This window comes from Cydia pomonella, chromosome 17 (assembly GCF_033807575.1).
Source record: "Cydia pomonella isolate Wapato2018A chromosome 17, ilCydPomo1, whole genome shotgun sequence".
Lineage (NCBI taxonomy): Eukaryota > Metazoa > Arthropoda > Insecta > Lepidoptera > Tortricidae > Cydia > Cydia pomonella.
The window spans coordinates 6,101,746-6,124,702 of NC_084719.1; the positions used below are offsets into that span (position 1 = coordinate 6,101,746).

At 37.6% G+C, this 22,957-nt stretch overlaps 2 protein-coding genes and 1 non-coding gene across 3 annotated transcripts; 1 reads left to right on the forward strand and 2 right to left on the reverse strand.

Annotated features, from left to right (window-relative positions):
- Positions 1-3,271: 3,271 nt before the first annotated feature.
- LOC133526948 (uncharacterized) lies at positions 3,272-6,914 on the reverse strand. Its single transcript, XM_061863807.1, has 2 exons — positions 4,876-6,914; positions 3,272-3,814 (listed from the first exon to the last, which is right to left on the reverse strand). Exons 1-2 carry the CDS (start codon positions 6,858-6,860, stop codon positions 3,676-3,678), a joined length of 2,124 nt encoding a protein of 707 aa, XP_061719791.1. The 5' UTR covers positions 6,861-6,914; the 3' UTR covers positions 3,272-3,675.
- A 2,037-nt stretch (positions 6,915-8,951) lies between these two features.
- LOC133526950 (THAP domain-containing protein 1-like) lies at positions 8,952-14,760 on the reverse strand. The gene is made up of 3 exons (XM_061863810.1): positions 14,355-14,760; positions 13,911-14,085; positions 8,952-9,252 (listed from the first exon to the last, which is right to left on the reverse strand). Exons 1-3 carry the CDS (start codon positions 14,423-14,425, stop codon positions 9,139-9,141), a joined length of 360 nt encoding a protein of 119 aa, XP_061719794.1. The 5' UTR covers positions 14,426-14,760; the 3' UTR covers positions 8,952-9,138.
- Positions 14,761-22,571: 7,811 nt separating this feature from the next.
- Positions 22,572-22,643, forward strand: Trnaa-cgc (transfer RNA alanine (anticodon CGC)). The gene has a single exon. It is a non-coding gene; the product is annotated as a tRNA-Ala (tRNA).
- The last annotated feature ends 314 nt before the right edge of the window (positions 22,644-22,957 follow it).

Consider the following 22,957-nt stretch of genomic DNA (forward strand, 5'->3'; position numbering starts at 1 on the left):
AATAAATATATTTTATGAAAATATAGAAGAAGCCATGAGCAAAAGCCACAAAAACATAATTTTACAAGGAGATTTCAACGCCCAGATAGGGCAGACAGAACCAGATGAAAGTGCAGCTTTGGGAAAGTTTGGGTACGGATCTCGAAGCCCAAGAGGAGAGAAACTTGTTAATTTTGCAATGGAAAATCAACTGAAAGTCCTTAACACCCTATACAAAAAGAAAAATAGTAGACGCTGGACATGGATGTCACCTGGAGGCAACACAAAAAACGAGATTGACTACATCACAACAAATTTCCAGAAAAACTTTAAAAACTGTGAAGTCATATCCAACCTACAACATAACAGTGATCACAGAATGCTAAGAGCCACTCTATGCATAGAAACACTTCGTAAATCTAGGAAAAACTTTAGTAGAACTCTAATTACAATACCACCAAAAAATCTGGAAGAACTCCATGAAAAAATACACCAAAAAATGGAAACTATATTTTCAGAAAAAAGCTCCCACACAGTGCAAGAACTCTACAACAAATTTGAGAATGTATTTAAAGAAAACTTAGCAGGGAAACCTAACACAGGACGACTTGATAGAAATATCCTGTCAAAAGACACACTATTACTAATAGAAAAACGCCAACTGTTAAGAAATACAAATTGCAAGACAAAATCACAAAAAGAGGAACTATCAAACCTTTACAAGATTACCAAAAATAAAATAAAAGAAGATATCAAAACCTACAAACTAAATGTTATCAAAGAAAATTTAGAACAATCAGGAACAATAAAAAAGGCACAAAAAATTCTAAATATAGGAAAACCAATCATGCCTAAACTGAAAAATAGAAAAGGAGTAGAAAAAACCAACAGGAAGGATATCAACGAAATTGCTACACTTTTTTATGAGGAGTTATATTCATTAAAACAGACAAACCAGATAACAAGAAATCAAAAGGAAAAGAGAAATGTAAGTGTGGATCCATTCACAGTTAAAGAAATACAGAAATCAATACATAAACTTAAAAAAGACAAAAGTCCAGGACCAGACAACATTAAAAACGAAAGCATAGATATGATGAAACCAGTAATTGCAGTTCCACTAACGAAAATATTTAATAAAATCTTGGAAGAAAAGGAACAAATACCTATGCAATGGACAGAGGCGCATATATCCCTACTATACAAGAAAGGAGACCCCCATGATATATCAAATTACCGTCCTATTAGCCTAATGTCTAATATTTATAAGATTTTTTCAACAACGCTACTACAGCGCCTTACACCTATTCTAGATAACAAACAGCCTACGGAACAAGCTGGATTTATGAAAGGTTTTTCCACAACAGACCACCTCCAGACCCTAAGTCAAATAATTGAGAAACACACAGAGTTCCAGATACCGCTTTACATAGGATTTGTTGACTTTAAAAAAGCTTTTGACTCAATTACTCATACATCTATATGGCAGGCACTAGAGAATCAAGACATTCCAGAAGTATATATACAAGTCATAAAAAAGATCTATGAAAAAAGTACAGCCAGAGTAAAAACAGATAAAATAGGAAGACAGATCCAGATCAATAGAGGGGTAAGACAGGGAGACCCAATGTCGCCAAAGCTGTTCATAGCTGTCCTAGAAGAAATCTTTAAAAATCTTAACTGGGAAGAAAGACGAAAAGGCATCAAGATCAACAACAAATATTTATCGAATCTCCGTTTTGCTGATGACCTGGTAATATTAGCCCACAGTGCAACCGAGCTCAGGACACTACTGCAAGAACTAAATGCACAGAGCCAACAAGTAGGTTTAGAAATGAACGAAGAAAAAACTAAAGTTATGACTAACTCAAAAAAAAGTGACTATACAAATAGAGAATACATCATTGGAATATGTCACAGAGTATATCTACCTTGGGAAACAAGTATCTTTCACAGACTGCACAAATAAAGAAATAGCAAGAAGAATTGGACAGACATGGAAGAAATATTGGTCTATGAAGGATATATTCAAGAATAAAATACCAATGAAACTCAAAAAACTAGCCTTTGATTCATGCATACTACCCTGTCTTACATATGGTAGTCAAACATGGTCACTCACAGGAGATCTCATCAAACAAATTCAAGTATGCCAACGGTCAATAGAGAGAAGTGTCCTTAACATAAAATTAACTAACAGAGTTAGAAACATAGAGATAAGAAGGAGAACTAAATTTAGAGACGCGGCAGTACATATTTTAAAGCAAAAATACAATTGGGCAGGGCACATAGCCAGAATGAAAAATAACAGATGGACAAAAATAGCTACGAATTGGAATCCAAAAGTTGGCAAAAGAAAAAAGGGCAAACCAAAAACAAGATGGGAAAAAGACCTCATAGAATCAATAGGAAAAAACTGGAAAGAAATGGCAATAGATAGACAAAAATGGAAGAAAATGCTGGACAAATACCTAAATATAATAGAAAAAGGCGATTCGGAAGAGGCCTAGGTCAAAAGACCTTACGAACATGTTCATAGGAATTGTTAATATAATAAGGAATTGTTAAATAGACTGCCAACAGTTCGTATAATAAAGGCTTTAATAATAATAAATGGTTTATTATTATGCTAGCTCACTTATATTTAGTATTTGTAAAAAAAGGGCAAAAATTAACAGCATCATTTAAAAATTTGCGCGCTCATAATGAGTACCCCACAATATTTATCACGGTACTCTTATCCAGTTATTATTTATTCATGTCCGGGTCCAATCTGCTAAGTGGTATAATGACAGATTACGAGGCGCACACCTGCCCCGGAATATGCTATAATTCACTGCCCGGTGGGTTCAACAATAAATTCATCAGTGATTAGGACCAGGGATTCTGTGGCCAGAAGTTTATCAACGCGAAATAACGAGTATCGATCCGGAAGAAGAAAGTTTTGGAACTTACGTAGCGTTCTGTTGAATACCACATTCTAACCTCAATAATACTAATAAATAAGTAATTATTCTGTCTGCTGTTGAGAGAAAAGAGAATTTGAAATAGAGGTGGTAATCGCTCGAAACAATGCCGCCATACCTTTGGCCTATACTCTATTAGATGGCGCCATTTTTTGATATTTAACAAATTTAACACCTATCAGTGAAAGAATAAGGATCAAAGTCAAATGGCGTTCTACAAGTGTTAATAACGTGTCGAAAGATGGCAGTAAATTTACTGTGGCTACAAAGTTTTCTTTGATAATCCACCTCTATTTCAATTCTCTTTGTTGAGATCTAACCTCAAAGTCGGGTCAGGCCCAGCGTGCAAACTAGATTAGATTTATACTTTGTGAGGTTTTCAGGATTTATTTTCTGGTTAATTTCATTTGCTGTGCGGAAAATGATGTCTATAAAATAATTATAACTGCTGCGAATGCAACATGAATTGCACGACTTTAACTAATATACTACTTCAAATGTTTTTTAAAGCAACGTACCTCATTCTGTAGCGATAAGGCCGCCTGTTGTTTACCTCTATCTTCATGTATTATATGTGTTTCTATGTTCATTTATTCTGAGGTTGTGCAATAAAGAGGATTTGTATTGTATTGTATTGTACCTATAACTTTACTAGAACTAAGGTTAGATTCTCAAAAAAACACTCTAAAAAGGAGTAAGTAAGTATATCTATCATAAGAATACAGTAAAATTACAGAGTAACATTCAACTTCCCTTCTCTCGGGCTGCTGCTGGCGAGGGCACTGTCGTCCAGCGCGCGCTCTGGGATGCTCTGGCGTGCTTTCGGGATCATACTCTTACGACCACTATCTGGCTCTCGCCTTTTAATCCTGAAACAAGGTAGTAGTTCATTCATTCATATGATAGTTTTTCGCAAGCATAAAGATCCATTGACACCGGAGTTGGACCCGGGTACGTCCTTAAACTACGTCCACAAGAGAGGTATGGGTATTGTGAATGTCATCTCGCTTTGTGTGGTAGGGCATAGCACAGCGGATGTCATTCCAGATCTAGAGCAGAGTCCAACTGGGGAAGTACGTCCACGTTACAGAAAACCGCAGCCAAATAACACTAGACTCTACTCATAGTGTTGTGTTCCTGCCGGTGAGTAAGTTTGCCAGAGTTCAACGAGGGCAGGGAGGGTTGTTAGGGTCGGCAACGCGCATGTAATTCCTCTGGAGTTGCAGGCGTACATAGGCTACGGAGACTGCTTACCATCAGGCGGGCCGTATGCTTGTTTGCCACCGACGTAGTAAAAAAAAAAGTTAACTTTTTTGGAGGAACTGTCGAGCAAGACTGTGCAAGAGTGCAACAGTAAGTAACTTGGTAAGTTACCTAATGTTACCGTATTGCACAGAGTTGCTTTTCAAAAGTTAACTGACTCAAGCTCATGGCTTTTCGAATGCAACATCGTTGGATAACCATTACATGTACAAATTATTAAAGGACATTAAGAGTCCCCGAAAAGCTCGGCCGAATTTCACCTTTCCAAACAAACGGAGTAGGAATTACTTTCCATACATACAAGTGGACTTATATAATCAGGACTCCATACAAACGGAGTTTAGATCTCATTTTAAAACTACGTGTTGGACTGTAATGAAAATTTGCACATACAAGGTACATACATTATATCTAGGGCATGAAATTAGTTTATATTGCTCCACCATACCAGCACCTTACTCCACCAAAACCAACGAAAAAGAGCAGAAACAAGTTTTGCATGAAAAATATTAAATACGCTGTATTTTATTAATTATGGTATTTGAGGCTACATAAACTATTACAGCCCTATATATACCTTATCCTATTTTAAGTACAAAGTTTCAGAGCAATCTAGCTAGTCGATTTAAAAGGAGACCGTTGCTTGAGCCCCCCTTAATCAACTCACCTTGGTGCAGAACAAACAAATAAATTCCTCGGTGAATTAATTATCTTCGGAATCTTGCTTGCTTTTGTTTTATCCAACTTTAATATTCCTTTCCTCTGTGGCATTACTTCAGGATTCTTAACTATTCTTTGTCTTGATTTCTCACCCCGCGACCGACTGGGTCTATCCACTCTTTCTTGGCTCTCCTTTTCTCTCATTGATCGATTTATATTAATTTCGCTATTTTTAGTGTGAGTTCTGCTCGCGCGAGGTGACACGAATTCCACAGTTTTATCACTGCTACATAACATCAGAGGTAAAACATCCATTCTTTCATCGAATAATTCTAACTTGAGTTCCTTAACAGTAGAAATATTGTTTTCACGATTTGCCTTGATGTTTTCTGAGGAAGGATGACCATTGTAAGTGTCGGGACTGAGTGATGATATAACATGTCGTGGTTTGAAGCGTTTTGATTTTCTTAATACTTTAGAAGTGCTCTTATCCTGTGGAAGCACTGTTGATAAAGTAATCGTTTCTCCAGTATCGTCGGTATATTTTACTGTACTGGTTGAACTTCTTCTAGGTAGCGAAGCTTTAGACACCTGAGTTTGGCCTTGAGAAACGTCAATTTCATCGGTTTCTGTAATCTTGTATCGAAGAGTTTGATGGCTTGAAGACAGAATCTTTTGATGGGAAGATTTTCTTATAGAAAGGGCTTCGTCTGCCGTTGTGGATGCGTCAGGTATTGAGGAATATGAGCGCCGAGAACCCGAAGCATTAGAGAGTTCGGAGCTAATCTTATTCTTCATAAACTTCTTGTTATTACTAGCATTCCCCCTCGAAGTAATCTTGGTTTCACTATGGAATGATGAACTAGGTGAACTGAGTTCATAAAAAACAGTTTTGTTATTATAAGATTTTCTATTATGTATATGCGATGGTGCCTTACGCGATGAGGTCGACTTAGTTGAAACATTACATTTCTTTTTCTTTTTCATTACGCAATACAGGAGAGTCGGGATACAACATATTAATTCGAGAATCAATATGATTGTTATTACTATCGTCTTCTTTGACATGTTATGGAATATATTAAAAAAAGAGTGTTTTTGCTGCTGTTTTTTACATTCACCAGGGCCTGTTACTAGATTAGCGTTTTCTATTAATGATAAAATGCCTTTAAAACCCGTGTACAAATCGTCATCGCTAAGATGCGGTACTACGGCCTCGTTCACCCATTCTTCGAACGAGCCTTGAAAGTACCTGCGGTCGGGGGTGATGTAGCGCTCGCAGGCCGTGGCCAGCTGATGGAACTGCTCCAGGACTGAGCTGATGAGCGGAGACTTTAAATCTACTATCGGCTGGTTCGTTAACGGTACAAACATCATGCGCGTCCTCCAGTCTATGGATGGCATCGGCATAGTCACATTTTGTTGATTGTTGTTCAAGTACAATAGCCGTTCGCATGGATTCTTTATTTTCGGCATCGGCGTGTTTGATCGCACGCCACGAACGTTTTGAGGTTTCGGAATGTTTTTAAGCGGCTCCGACCAGCCTTTACCGTTCGTATGCAGCTGGTTTTTAATATCATCATAGTATTTAAACAACTTCATGGCTTCTTTTGTGGGTATATCACCATTGTAGTATGCTAACTTTGTCATTGGTAAAGCGACCATTTTTAAATAGCCCCCGAAAACATCGGACGCGGCAACTGTTAGGATTGTTCCGGATTCGGCATCAAATGCCGCTTGGTTCACGGCAGCATAGCAGTTTTCTATATAACGGATTAAAGAACTTATATAATCAGGGCTTTGCAAGATCTCCATGGGAGGTATCATATCCTGACAGTACATACGTGCTCTAAGTAAAGCTACTTCTCTTTTATTCCACCTTTTCTTGGCTAAGTCTGCTGGCGTGAATAAAGTAGTTCTAACATTGAGAGCCAAAGACTCTGTCACAATCAAAGTTTGAACTAGAAGTGTTGTTATAAAAATGTAGAACATTACAAATCTAGTATAAAATATGTTTATAAAACACAGGGCGCATTATGACATATTTTGGACCATAGACATACAATATAACTAGACAAGAAGTCGAGCGACCAGGGGTAAGAGAAAGACATATATGACGTCATCATGACATCATAATATGGGGTTACCATGGTCGCAAAAAATTACCCTAAAATGTAATAGGAAACGATGCAACAAGTACTTAAATTACGTAATGAGTGAGTCGCCATTTTGACTCCCTAACTTGCGAAGTATCGCAAGAGAAATCGCAAACATAATCGCAACTATTTGTTTTTGTAGTAATTTGTAAGTAAGCCTTACTTACCTATATGAAGTTTTGAGTTGATATAAGATTAGGTGATTGTTGGAATGAAAATGATAAACTATCAAAAGAGGTAATTTCTTTATTCAAAACTTATACTTACTAGAAATAATAATTAAATGTGTCGTTCTCGAGTAAAAGGTACCACCTAGTCGCTTACCATAAGGTTAAAATTTGCTTGCTCTGTATACGAATAACCTGTAAGAGCGTCCTTATGATAAGCGACAATGCGGTACCTTTTACTTGAGAAAGACAAAAATAAATTGAATTTTAGACCATAATTTGGTAAATATATATATTATATATAAAAAAATCCTTTTGCGTTTTCTGCACACGACACGTTATTTCTTTTTACACCTTGGTGAAAAAAAATTATTATAACGAATAAGTAAAGATTTTTTTTTAATTTACAGACGAAAATTGCGAGTTTACTTTAAAATTTAATATCTGTCAGTAGGTATGTCTAAACCAAGTCATATAGTGGCAGCGTCACAGCTAAAAAGGCGTTTTTGACTAAGTTATAAAAGAAACAAATTTTCACAGAAATTGTCACAATCTCTAAAACAAGACCGATTTCAGAAAACATTGTATGACATTTTAGTCTCTAAATGCGGTCAAGAATACACCTTTGAAATCTGTCGGGTTTAATTGGCCCACGGTGTATATATATGCAAGCATTTCAAATTGGAAACAACCCTATTGCAGCGAAGGTTCTTGACTGTGTGCTGGAGCGACACCTCAGTAGATACGCAGTGTTAGGTGATACATAATTTGGTTTTTGAGCTGGTGTTTACTGGGCATTTGCGCGAGAAGAAATCGATATTTTTTTTTCTAAGGTAGGTATATTTTTCCTACTCAGAATAACGAGCTCTTTAGATCTAGGAGATAAAAGGTAGGAGAAAAAAATGTCCCAAAATTTTCAGTGATTTTACCTACTCTACATTTTTAACCGCCGTACAGTGTTAGAAAAATGGTAACGGATTGGAGAAACAAAATTTGGGACGCTTTTTTTTCTTCTAGTAAGTAGGATCGAAGGAGCTCGTGATTATAAGTAGGAAAAAACATTAAATTTACATATTTTAGAAAAAAGTTGATTGGATTTCTTCTCGCGAAAATGCCCTACTGAGAGTGCTATTTTGGTTCTGAAGCACACCGTTAGGAAAACTCGCGTGTGCGCTATTTTCTCGATCTTTCGAAAGTCTCAACCTGATGTCGTATGAAAAACTATGGGAGAAGTTGCATTAGGCGAGTCTACCTCAAGAATAGGCAAGACTGTTAAACAGTCGTGTAAATATTGGCACAACAGTCAGTATAATTTTGTTATATTAGCTCCGTTAGGTAGTCTCGAACGGTTAAAGAGCTCAGCGTGGAGGGCTTATATCTCAGCGTGGAGGACTGTTTAACATTTACGTTAATCAGCTGATTGTCGAGCTCAGCAGCACCATGGTTGGCTGTTCAACCGGTGGTAAAAATGGCAATTACAAGTAACGCCGACGACATGGTCCTCTTTAGCCTGTCGATCAGTCGAATGAAAAAAATTATAAAGGTAGGTAGGTGTATGACACGTATGCAGATTCTCATTGGCTCATCAATATTACTAAAAGAGTAAGATACTCATCTCCCGAGCAGGTAATCCTACCGATAGTTGAACCGATGACACTCGGTGGTTTTGCCTTGAGCAGTGTTCATTTGTTAATGCCTAGGACATATAATTACTAAAAATGTAAAGGACCATGAGGATATTGAAAAGGAACGCAGCGCACTGACATTTATAGCTATAATATTGATTCGCAGTATATGATTTTAAGCTAACATGGTCTTTTACATTAAAACTCTTACATAAAACCGAATAACTTTGATTAAATAAAAAATCTTATGTGTTGCGCGTTGTACATAATGTGGGGGTCAAGAAAACTTTGTTTACACATACACTTGTAACCTGTAGATCAATTATATGAAGTTCAATAATAGCTTCAGAATGCTGTTGAGACTGCCACGACGACGACGTGCACGAATGGACGATTTCCATGACATGATGAAGAAAAGAATTTTCTCTCTCCTCTCCTGCGGGATAATATTAATCAATTTGAATAAATACATTCTTTTAGAGTTTTTTAATACTCATATAATCCGTAATCGCATGTACCAAGCCTCCAATTAAATAATTTAAAAATTTAAATCTGTAGTCTCTAATAGTATAACGGGTTATTCCTACTAGTTACCACCAAGATGTTAATAGTGGTAACTACTAGGAACTTTTGTCCACCTTTTACCACAGGTAGTTACTTACCACCAGCTCGGTTTGGTGGTAACTACTGGGATTTTTTTTCCCACCTTTTACCACTGGTGACTACTGGGAAATGAACTCGGTTTGGTGGTACCTACTGGGAGTTTTCTGCCTTGTAGTTAACACTGGTAATAGGTAGGATTTTTAAATCCCAGTAATCACCCCCAATAATTTGTTAGAGTGTAATACCAATAAAGCCCGTAGACGTCCGGTGTACCAAGAACCCAAATAAATACTTCAAAACACTGTGAGACCTATGTTAAGATGTACCAACTCTAATAGTGTAAGTCTGTGGTATCTAATAGTGTAACGGGTTATTCCCACTAGTTACCACCAAGTTGTTACCAGTGGTAACTACTAGGAACTTTTGTCCACCTTTTACCACTGGCAGTTTACCACCAACTCGGTTTGGTGGTAACTACTGGGAAATTTATTCCCACCTTTTACCACTGGTAACTACTGGGAATTTTTTTCCCACCTTTTACCACTGGTAACTACTGGGAAATAAAATTCCTAGTAGTTACGACGAACTCGGTTTGGTGGTACCTACTGGGAGTTTTCTGCCCTGTAGTTAACACTGGTAATAGGTAGGATTTTTAATTCCCAGTAATCACCCCCAATAATTTGTTAGAGTGTAATACCAATAAAGCCCGTAGACGTCCCGTGTACCAAAAACCCAAATAAATACTTCAAAACACTGTGAGACCTATGTTAAGATGTACCAACTCTAATAGTGTAAGTCTGTGGTATCTAATAGTGTAACGGGTTATTCCCACTAGTTACCACCAAGTTGTTACCAGTGGTAACTACTAGGAACTTTTGTCCACCTTTTACCACTGGCAGTTTACCACCAACTCGGTTTGGTGGTAACTACTGGGAAATTTATTCCCACCTTTTACCACTGGTAACTACTGGGAATTTTTTTCCCACCTTTTACCACTGGTAACTACTGGGAAATAAAATTCCTAGTAGTTACGACGAACTCGGTTTGGTGGTACCTACTGGGAGTTTTCTGCCCTGTAGTTAACACTGGTAATAGGTAGGATTTTTAATTCCCAGTAATCACCCCCAATAATTTGTTAGAGTGTAATACCAATAAAACCCGTAGACGTCCCGTGTACCAAGAACCCAAATAAATACTTCAAAACACTGTGAGACCTATATGTTAAGATGTACAAACTCTAATAGTGTAAGTCTGTGGTCTCTAATAGTGTAACGGGTTATTCTTACTAGTTACCACTAAGTTGTTACCAGTGGTAACTACTAGGAACTTTTGTCCACCTTTTACCACTGGTAGTTACCACCAACTCGGTTTGGTGGTAACTACTGGGAATTTTATTCCCATCTTTTGCCACTGGTAATAACTACTGAGAAATAAAATTCCCAGCTGTTACCACCAACTTTTACCTCTAGCAACTACTGGGAAATAAGATTTTGTTAGAATGTAATACTCATAATAACCGAAGATATAAAGCGCTTTAATAAAGAATTGTTAGCTAATTAGTTTTCAGTCAACGAACTACTGCCCTTTAAACAAAATTAACTTTGTGTACATATTTCGTATTTTTTCTTCCTTATCCAGCATGGTTTTGGCATTGTAGTGAATCCGAACGTTTAAGTATTTTTGACAAATTGATTTTATTATTAAAGCGTAATGTTCACCTAGGAAGTGTTCCTTTATTGGTAATTCAAGCATTTCTGAAAAGAAATTTAGCCCTATGGATCGTTTCAAACATCTCTGAAGGAGATAGTGCATGTGATCTTTTTTCGCACTGATCTTATCGGCTTTGAACACCTCTTCAGCGATTTCACAAATTTTTATCACTGATTTTGAAGGGTAATGCAAACCTCCTTTATCTTTTTTGTGTTGCAATGTATTCACGTTTTTCTCCGTAGCTGACAGGACAGATAGGCATTCTTGGCATTTGAGTTGTTTTTCCAGGGCTTTAACCACAAATCCGGCAATATATGTAACAACAGTTTTTGAAAACTCTGTCAGCCTTGTGGGGTCGGCTATATAGTCGTGGTCCTTGCTCACAACTACCTCTGAATTTAGAGTTTGATGCAAGTCCATATCATCATCAATCAGTCTGAAGCGCTCAGCTGTTTTATTAATCCTAATTTCCGGTTTATTATATGTCAGAATTGCTATTTCTGATAAAGGCATACAATTCCCTGTAGCTATATGTTTCAACTCTCCATGTACTATTAATCGTTTGAAGGCCGCTTTGAATTGTGCTGCAGTAGGGTTATTATTGAAACCACCTTTTGATCTTATTGCGCTGAAAAACATTTCGAGGTGGTCTTGGCTTAGTTTATACGTCGAAAGAAATTTTAAAGGACCATTCTGGACATGTTCGCGGTAAAGAAATAGCAAGCTTTTAATGGCTATCATGAAACCCAAAAATCCAGTTTTTCGTTGGGTATTTACAATATTAGTTGTTCCAAGTTTTAAGGACTTCATGTAATCGTAAGTATCATTTAAGATAACGGTCATCCTGTTGATATTTCCGGGTGTTAAAGGTTGTTTACAACCATAATCCTTCAAATTTCTCGAGTTGAGAATGTCAAACAAGGAGTTGATTTTTCGTATGAACTCTATTGTCGCTTCCGAGTTTTTAAATTCTTCTAGTTGTAAGTTATCTTTACAATACTCAATTGCATTTGCAACGGACTCACTGAATATTTGGGCAGCCAGTTTGACTTTCATGATCTGCTTTTTGTAATTTATGTGAGCTCCTCTTATTTTGTTAGCCAAGTGACATCCTTCGTTTTCTTGGAGATCTACAAGACGTCTTATAAAGTCAAAAGCTATTGTTTTTCCTTCGCCGTCAATTAGAAATGACTTGTCACCTAAAGTGTTTCTCGTAAGTTTTAACATGTGGGACGGATCCGGAAAAATCGCTACTTTCTTACCTTTGTGCGTGAATACTGGATCTATCAACTCTGAGTTCAATTTACAACCTAATACTCTGGCCATTGAAAAGTTAGCTGGACAGCCGTCAAAAGTTAAAGCAACAATTTCGATCCCGCATTCACTCACTACGTCTATACACATTTTGACCAACGATGCTTTTTGTTCAGCAGAGATGCCATTTATTAGAAAGTTTCCTACGGGCAGCTTCCAGCTTCCATTAAGACAAGTCAGCATAAAAACCAAAGCTTCTTTTGCTAACGGTAGCCTGTCGTCCTTATCAACTGGGGTGTCTTTATCTTGGCCGAGATTCATAAAACCTACATATTGTTTACCATCCCAGTTAAGAGACTTGCGTATGGCCATTTCGTCAAAGCATAGACCACAAACAATTTTTTTACTTGGGTCGCTTTTGGCTAAAAGTTTCAGGGCCGCCAAAGATTCTGACGAGAAACCAGGCTCCCCATCAACAGTTTGATACCACCTCGATAATGTTCGCGTATGAGGCAAACATGTATTGAAATGTTTCCGCACAAAATTGTACGCACGGGAGCTAATGAAATGCAAATTCAGTGCAAATTTGCGGATTTCTGGGGAGAATTTGCTTTTATTCGGCCTCAAAAAATCCAACTTGTTTGGGTTCAGAGTTGCTAGTAGGTCCGCTGATTCTTGGTTAATAAATCTTTTTTTTTGTAAATCTTCTAAAATAGCTGCTAACTCCGCATTTTTCTTTTGAAGTCGCCGGCTTTTAGATCTCAATGCTTCAATTTTTTTTCGACGTAACTCGGCTAGAAGCGTTTTTCGATTCAATTGCAAAGTAAGTTTTAATTTTCTAGGTGTCATAATCGGCACTGATTTATCATTGATTTTAGAACATTCAATCTGAAAAGATCAAAGCATACATACATTTCACTTTAAAAGTTAATACCCTGTGCTGCCCTACCTCACGTAGCCCTGCCTAGTCCTGCTCAGTCCTTCATGTCCTGTCCCTTCCTGTCTTAACTGCAGTTTTTTTTATCAATGTGATTCATTGAAATGATCGCCAACAGAAGCATAGCAGTCCAGGCTCCGCCAAGTACAACTATAAAAGTTGACCTAGACGCTAAGACATGTACCTACCTACTAAAAAACCACTGTTATGGTATTGTGCGACTGGTAGGAACTTACATTAATGGAACGGAACATAGATAAGACTGTGGTGATGGTTTCTGTAATTTGTAACTCAGCGTTTAGATGCAATAAAACGAACCCAAGACCACAAAGCACCACAAAATATAAACTTGCACTCACGAAATTTGTTGTCAAGCTGTGCACTTGCTCATGCATAGCAGGCTCACTTTGGCAGTCCATAGGTTTAATAGGTGACGGCTCTGCTCGAGGTCCATGAGATGAGACAGGGAATTTCTAAAAGAAAGTAATCATACAAAATAAGTTCCTAAATTTTGAATGTTATATGTTATTGGATTGGTATTAAAAGTATAGAAAACTATCATATTACTTATTTAATAACAGCCGACTTACGTGTATGAACAAGGTTGGAACAGAAAACTTTTCAATGTAAGTTCGTTTCCCCAGTTTGCGGACACAATGTCGTTCAAAATGTTTTGAACAAATACGCGAGTATTTATGAGGCATCCAATTAGATTTTCCAGTTCCCGCAATCCATTCCCTAACTATTTCATCCTCCGTCGGAAAGCTGAAAATATCAAATAGCTTGAAACTCCCGAAATATGGGGTAATTGCAGGGGACTTTTTTTTCTATTTGTTTGCAACCCTAAATAAAAACTACTGAATTTGACTGGTTTACATAACCAAACTTTCTGTTTTATTTTTAGCAATAATTTACTGATATCTCCTATTTTATCAAGTTTTTCATAATCTAACTAATGATGTAACTCAGTAACTTGGTTCCTGTGAGATTTGAGAAAGAAATACATGATCAAAATACGAAAAACTTGTACTTACGCATGAAATGTTACACCCGCTTCTTTTCGCAAGCTATTGCTTTTGCAGGCAACCACTGAACACCCCACCATGTTAACTATACGTAAAAACGTCTTACACCTCCGTTAAACACTTTATAAACACAATTATTCACTCTAAAAAACTTTTACAATAAGAAAACGACGTTGTTTACTAACACTCTTGACAATATGATTGACAGTTTAATGTATGGCATCTTGCGGGCTTTTGTCTCTTTCACTCTTATAAATTTCTGTATATCGCCATCAGCCTCCTTCCTAAGCTGCCATAACCCGACCATGAAAAAAAACCCGGTCGGTGATAAAGACAAAGCATTGCACTATTTTCTCTTTCCTCTTATAGGAATCGCAATAAGACTATCTTTCTCTATCAAAGAGTGTCAGGCCCTTGTTTTGGACATAATTATTGGGACGTCCTAACGTCAGTCAATCTTGTAGCCAAGCCATAGTCAAGAAATACAGTAAAAAGAGATTGAATAGGTCAAAATGTATAAATAAAATTGACGAAAATCTTGAAGACTGATATTTTTTTATAGATCCGTCTAAAATAAATATTAGAGTCGGACCAAGATAACTCTGCATTTGCAATGACAATCTTTGAGAATGTCATCATGAATGTCAAATTTCTATGAAAAATCGACGTTTAAGTATAATGACACTCAACAATTTGTTACATTCAAATCTGTGCAAAATAAGTTCAGACATGGTTCAGACGGATTCTATCCTAAGCTACGAAAAAAAAGATGTAGGTAGTGCATAATTATTTTCTATCGTATATTCACGGAAACGTACGAACGTGTCTTGCTATATAAGTCAGTCTCACTCAGTACAAAATGTACTGACGTTGACTGTAGAAGAAAGACAAATACGAACGTTTCCGAGAAAATACGATGGAAAACAATTATGCACTACATCTGTAACTGGAGCATTCCGTGGAATTTTCTACCCATGGACCTAGAATACTAAGGACGTAGTTTCGATAAAACACAAATAGGATTCCATCATCCACCAATTTTCTAGTATTTACGCGTGACACACACACATTGACAGTTATCTCTGGCCTCATCCACCAATCTGCCGTCAGTCAAATTGAAACGTCAGTGCATTAATTGTTGGAAGAAAAATTAAATACTAAGCATGCGTGGCCGAATGTTGCAAAAATTATACCGATCGAAAGAAAAAAAGAGGCAGGATTTTGCCATACTAAATTGAACCTTATCCCTGAGCTGGAAAGGTGTTCGTACCCAACTAGAGAAAATGTACTCAATCCGCCTAGGTCCGTGACACGCACACATTGAATCCTTCCGCCATTGCAGTGCCACAGCTGGTCGTCAGTTGCGCGGCCTCTGTCAAATTGTTCCTCTATGTTTCCATCTTTGTCCCGTACAAACGCGAATAGAAACATCCATGACTCAGGAACAAATATCTGTGCTCATCACACAAATAAATGCCCTTACCGGGATTCCAACCCAGGACCATCGGCTTAATAGGCAGGGTCACTCAGTAGCCTAGACCGGTCTTCAAAGAAAGTTCTAGAAGAAATGACATCTATTATCTTGCATCGTCACTTCCTTACATATAACGACCACTTTAACCCTATCATACAACTCAGAAACTCGGCTTCTAATTAAGCCGTACAAGCATATTGCGTTTCACACGTCATTATATTAATGAAAGGAAGGGATCTCGATCGCTGATTGATCATTACTGTTTGTGATATCGATAGTAATTCATTACCACACTCGTCATAATAGTGGTAGACATAGCTGAATAGTTTCAAAGTACGGAAGGTAAGGAAATAAATCTCCATGTACCAAAAAGTATCATCAAAAAACCTTAAATAGGTGGCGCTACAATACCTAGAATACTTGAACTAAAAAATCTAATCATAGACAGCGCACTTCACTCCGTCAATAACGCCTAGGTTCTTAGCTACTCTAGCGCTACTCTGGAGAGATTTGGAACTATTATTTATAGCCGACAGCTGGACACTTGCAACAGTTCTACCATAAGAGATGTCACTCCTCTTAATTCCGCACTCCATATTTCAAATGATGGGATACTATTTGGTAGGTCAGGTAAAAGCGTTAAGGCGGTTTTCATCCCCGCGTCGCTCTTTCAAGAGTTCTCAGTAGGCTTGGCTGAATTTTACCTTCCACACAAACGGAGTTTCCTTCTCATTTTAAAACTACGTGTTGGATAGTAATGAAACTTTGCACATGCAATAACATGAGGTATATCTATGTTTGTAATTAGTTTGTATAGCTCCAGCTTATAAAACAAAAACAAGGTTTGTATGAAATACTAAAAACTCGCTGTATTTTTTCAACTATGGTATCTGAAGCTACATAAACTAATAACATGCATAGATATACCTTATACCATTGTTAGTACAAAGTTTCAGAGCAATCTAGCTAGTCGTTTTGAATGAGAGCGTAACTACATTTGTATGTAAAACCGAGTTTGCTGCGAACTCTTAAATATTTGAGAGCCTACTGCAAACACTGAAGTTTGCAAATTGCGGGCATCTTTCTTTTTTACTCCAATTGAGGCATTATTAGTGTGACAGAGAAAAATGCCCGCGATAGACCCTCTGAGAACTCTAATAAGTCAAGTTTTGGTTGAGTCGATATACGCAATAATTGTCATACCTCTGCCGAAAACAAATAATCCCTCGTTGGTTAGTCAGTTCCGACCTATTTCTATACTCCCTTTTCTATCGAAGATCGCCGAAGCGGTGGCTCATAAACAGCTGTCAAGTTTTATTCTCTCAAACAAACTTCTAAGCCCCTTTCAGTCTGGTTTTCGACCGGGACATAGCACCTGTACCGCGCTGCTCAAAGTGACCGAGGACATCAGGCGGGGTATGGAGAACCAAATGGTCACAGTACTTATCCTCGTTGACTTCTCAAACGCCTTCAATACTGTCGACCATGAAATTCTCCTTGCCCTACTTGAGCACCTCAACGTGTCGCCTTGTGCCTTGAATTGGTTCTCGGCGTATCTTTGTGGACGTCAGCAAGCTGTACGTGTCGACCGCACTTTGTCCGAATGGTGTGACTTAGCCACTGGTGTACCACAAGGAGGTATTCTTTCACCCCTATTGTTTTCTATCTTTGTCAATTTTATAACTCCGGACCTTCGCTGCTCGTACCATCTCTACGCCGACGACCTGCAACTCTATGACCGATGTAACATTGCTGACCTTACTGCCACCATTGATAAGTTAAATCTGGACCTCGTACACATCCAACATTGGTCTCAGAAGTTCGGTCTATTCGTTAACCCCTCCAAGTGTCAGGCCATTGTCATAGGCGGCGCCCGACAGCTCCTTAAACTCGAATTTATACCTCCTGTATACTTTAGTGGCACGCCTATTCCCTACAGCCAAAGTGTAAAAGACTTGGGTGTCTATATCGATAGTACCCTGAGCTGGAGGACACAGATAGCTGAAATAAGCCGCAAAGTTACTGGTTCTCTTCATGCTCTCAACAGACTTAAACACTTTTTACCTATTAAAACCAAAATATTACCTATTAGTACAAACTTTAATCCTACCAATAATCGACTATGGCGATGTGTGTTATCCGGACTTAAATGAGGAGCTCTTGGACAAATTAGATCGTTTAATGAATAATTGTATCCGTTTTGTTTTCTGTCTCCGCAAATACGATCATGTCTCCTCATTCCGCTCAAAACTTGGCTGGTTTCCCATTCGTATTCGGCGCAACATTCGCATGCTCTGCACCCTCTTTTCTGTTCTTAACGACCCTCAGTCCCCCGAATATCTAAAATCTTTCTTCCACTACTATGGTGTCTCTCGTGTCCGTCAGCTTCGCTCTTCTGGCAATCTATCTCTGTCTATACCATCTCACCGAACTGGTTACATGTCCGATTCTTTCTCTATTCAGGCAGCTCGCCTTTGGAATAGTCTCCCTGTCAAAATTAGACAGTGTCCGAACAGGTTTGCTTTTAAAAAATCCTTAAGTGAGCACTTTGCTGGCAGTACTGGAAAATCTTAATGTTTCTGCTTTGTAAGTTCATCTGATTTCATCTGATATATATATATATATGTATGTATATGTAAGTATATGTATTTGTATCAATATTATTAATATATATGTATGTTTATGTATGTGTATTTTTTATGAATGTATTGTGTTCGTACATGTATCAATTGTATCACCTATACCTATGTTTTTGCACCGCCTACAACTTATCTGCTTTGCCTAAAGGTTGACTGGTAGAGAATGCCTTACGGCATTAAGTTCGCCTATTGTACAGTGTGTTTTCTTATGTGCAATAAAGATTAAATAAAATAAAAATAAATAAAATAATGATGGAAAACACGTCGTCGGCCGTCAAGGCGTCGGCCGAACCGATCCGAGCCGAACGACGCCTTTTTCGCTTTTATTGCGCAGACATAGAGCTTTTTTCTATGGGCTTTTGCCGATTGCGCGACGATATATCTGGGAAGAGCCTAAGATTCTTATAAAAAATATCCTTTGCTAAACGCACCGTACCATTGCATCCTCATTCTAGTTATATTTAGGCCTACTAGTAAATAATTGAGAATTTAGGTAAGTGTGCGAGTAATAAGGAAGTATATTACACTAATTGCCAGGGGTTTGAGTTAGTGCCGCGAAGATTTACCGCCTTTTACCCAATCTGCCTTATGATTGGAACGCGAGGAGCTATGGGTGTCTGGAAGAGGTCCCTAGATGCAGCACATATATTCATTGAATTTAATTACTAGGAAGAATTCACAATTAATCAAAAATAAATAGAAGTAGTTCCAGTGAAATAGCAAGTACTGTCTGCATTATCTTACTCGCGTTGTCCCGCCATTTTTGCCACGCCTTAAGGGAGCCTGGGGTCCGCTTGGCAAATAATCCCAAGAATTAGCGTAAGCTACTGCCATCTGACCAATCTTCTTTTCCAACCCAGAGGGTAAACTAGGCCTTATTGGGATTAGTCCCGTTTTCTCACGATGTTTTCTTTCACCGAAAAGCGATTGGTAAATCAAATGATATATCGTATATAAGTTCTGAAGAAATCATTGGTATGAGTCTGGGTTTGAACTTGCGACCTCGGGATTGAAAATCGCACGCCCTTACCGCTAGGCGACCAGCGCTCTAGGCAGCATCAAAATTCTTAAAAGTTTAAGAAATCGTGGTATGTAGAACAAGTAAATTGTGACAGATACTTATGAAAATTATACCAGCGTGGTAGATACTTTTTGTATTTACTGAAAAAATTATGATCTATTGAGCACACATAGATAGCGATTTTCATTAAGATTAACTGCTTTATACAGTAGGTATCAACAAATGTTTGAAAAACAGTAACGTTAATTGTTTGAACATTTCTAAGTAAAAACGATAACAAACGAACAGTTACTACATTATATATATATATTTTTTTTATACCACGTCGGTGGCAAACAAGCATACGGCCCGCCTGATGTTTAAGCAGTCTCCGTAGCCTATGTACGCCTGCAACTCCAGAGGAGTCACATGCGCGTTGCCGACCCTAACCCCCTCCCCCCTCGGTGAGCTCCTATTATAATATATAATGTAATGTTCCGAAAAACAGTATTTTTCGGAACAGTAAAATTTATTGTTTTCTTCGATAACTTCGATAGGCTCATATGGAGCTGTTTAAAACATTAAACGTTAATGGAATTTCAATTGTTTTAAATGTTTTTTTTTTTGTCACAGTGTTGTTTCATTCGCTAATATTGATGTTGACTGTACAAACAACTGGGGAAGTACCTCCACCTTACAGAAAACCGCCAGCCAAATAACACTAAACCCCACTCATAGTGTTGTGTTCCTGCCTGTGAGGATTAAGGTTGCCAGAGCTCGACGAGGGTGCGGAGTGTTAAGGTCGGCAACGCACATGTAACTACTCTGGAGTTGCAGGCGTACATAGGCTTACGGAGACTGGTTAGCATCAGGCGGGCAGTACGCTTGTTTGCCGCTGATGTAGTCTTCTTCCTTGCGTTGTTCCGGCATTTTGTCACGGCCCATGGGAGCCTGCGGTCCGCTCGGGTCCGCTTGGCAACTAATCCCTACAATTGTCGTAGGCACAAGTTTTTACGAAAGCGACTGCGATCTGACCTTCCAACTCAGAGGGTAATCTAGGACTTATTGGGAATAGTCCGGTTTCCTCACGATGTTTTCCTCCACCGACAAGCGACTGGAGAATATCAAGTGTTATTTCGTAGGTAGGTACAATACTTACCATCGTGCCACCGACTTATTAGTATAAAAAAATACGAGTAGGTTTTCTAAATACATTACTTTCACTGAACACCACTTCCAGTATTGAATCTCTAGTCCATGTAAAGCTTTCGACTAATGGGGATGAACATTAATATTCAACGTGAGATAACGGGCGCCATATTTACAAGCGCTGTATCTTCAAAACTGACCTTTTTAGTACCTTGTCGCAGTAACGAAGTATACCAATGCGGTTATAATTACTTCACATTGGTAATACGACAAGGTACTAAATTGGACTGCATACATCGATCATATTTATTTTTATTACTTTCTTAACATTGGCTCGTGCCGCATTTGAATAAAAATATAATGTTAACATAATAGTTAAATGACTATAGTTTGCCTCTTCCACGTGACGCGCAGGTTTCTCAAATATAACCTTTAATAAATTGACAATACAAGTCAAGACGCGCGTCTTTGTGAATGACACGTACCATGTGATGTGTGTTTTGGTTGTTTGTAAAAATTTCTCTAACGAACTGTTTCGACATTATCGGATTAACGTGAGTAAGGAGACAAATTGTTGTAGTACCGTTTTTAGGGTTCCGTATTCAACTAGGAACCCTTTTACTCGTAGTTTTGCCATGTTCGTCTGTCTGTCTGTCATCACCGAAATCAGTATCTCGAATTAGGTATCATTATTATAATCAACTGTTATAAAAATTACATGAATAAGAATTATTTATCATTATAATTTTTGTCGTGTTTGTGATTCTGAATTACCCCTTGTCACATTTCTTTGACCGGTTCGACCACCTAAACGTGTGACGTACCTGCCTAAGTTAAAATTAATATATAACCCGTTTCAATATAAAAAATATTTTGAACCTAATAGGTTTATGCGTTTCTGAGTATTCAAAAAAAAACCTTTCTCGTTTAAGGACGTAGGTCTATTAGGCACTACATACTTACATTTTTCGGAAACTCAACTTTCTGAAATACTACAAAACTGAAAAACTATTTTGTTCAAAGTAACCATTTCACGCAAAATTAACTTGCATCGGCAACAAACCACGTATTTACAACGCATCGGATTAAAATCGTAATAAATTAACAATATTTTCACTAGTTAATTAAAAGGGGAAACTGACAAAACATTACAGAGCTATAATCCTATCAAACCCGCGGTCTACACATTCATATACCATTGTAAAATCAACTGTATGACTATAAGTTTACGATTCATTTTTGACATTTTAGTTTGCTTATGATACGAGGTTCAAGAAGTAACTTAAAGGAATGAGTTCGGTTATCGCAAAGCGTGTTGTTACCAAGTTGTTACAAAGGGCAATCACAGTATTATGTTTAGCGCCATCTAGCGAGCGCCGGATGAAATTTTTGAGTTATAGCTCGCTATAGCATACATTAAAGCAAGTGAGTTTTACGAAGTTAGACTTTATTAACGTACAAATAAGAATCAAGTTGTTTGTAAGAATATTTTTTATTCCTGTACTTCAGCTGGGCTAAGATGGTTGGCTCTTTATCATTTGTCACCATGCCTGTCACGTTCTAGCTAGTATGTAAGCGCGAAAGTGACGGACATAGTGACAAGTGATAAAAGTGGAACCATGATACCGCCGCAGTGAGGAAATAAAATGAATACCAATATTTGTGTCGTTTTCAAACAAAAAGTTCCACTTTGCCATAAAGATGCTCTTACAGGTTATTCGTATAAAGATACATGCAAATCTCGACCGTAGATTTCAACACATTTTTACTACCATTCTTCATACCATTTATATTACAAACACATTAAATAAACTAATTATTAAAACTAAACTATGATTTATTTATGTATAATAATTAAGGGCAAAGAAAATATTCTCAACTAAAAAGATAAAAGTTTATTAATGAAAAGTGGTGACGTCATACTTCGTGCCAAGTGATTGTATATTTTGCCACATATTGCAAGCGGGGATGTAACTCAGTGGTAGAGTGTCTGCTTCGCATGCTGAAAGTCCTGGGTTCAAATCCCAGCATCTCCAATCGATATCTTTTTGTTTTTTTTTTACATTTTCCTCTAGTTCGTCTATGATAATATATTTTTACCTTTACAATTTATTTATAAAATAACTAATTCTAGATAAGAAATACGCGAGAATACTTACGAAGTTTAAAACAACCACGTAAAATGCAAAGTTATTTTCAACAGACATATAAAAAATAATAAAAAAGCCAGCTTGATTGATTAAAAACCGCTACAAATAATTATTTCTATAAGGATGATTATCAGTGAGTGAATGAATTATTTTTCGAGTCAATAGAGCGCGGACACGTGGCGATGTGAACGAATGAACAA

What these genes read in the sequence shown, in the direction of transcription:
- LOC133526948 (XM_061863807.1), bottom strand. Translation starts at nt 6,860, where the DNA reads ATGTTCTACATTTTTATAACAACACTTCTAGTTCAAACTTTGATTGTG. An exon ending in TTTGTTTGTTCTGCACCAAG is followed by an intron (nt 3,815 to 4,875) that starts GTGAGTTGATTA and finishes ACCTTGTTTCAG; the next exon opens with GATTAAAAGGCGAGAGCCAG.
- LOC133526950 (XM_061863810.1), bottom strand. Translation starts at nt 14,425, where the DNA reads ATGGTGGGGTGTTCAGTGGTTGCCTGCAAAAGCAATAGCTTGCGAAAA. An exon ending in GCGGGTGTAACATTTCATGC is followed by an intron (nt 14,086 to 14,354) that starts GTAAGTACAAGT and finishes TGATATTTTCAG; the next exon opens with CTTTCCGACGGAGGATGAAA. An exon ending in TTCCAACCTTGTTCATACAC is followed by an intron (nt 9,253 to 13,910) that starts GTAAGTCGGCTG and finishes ATTATCCCGCAG; the next exon opens with GAGAGGAGAGAGAAAATTCT.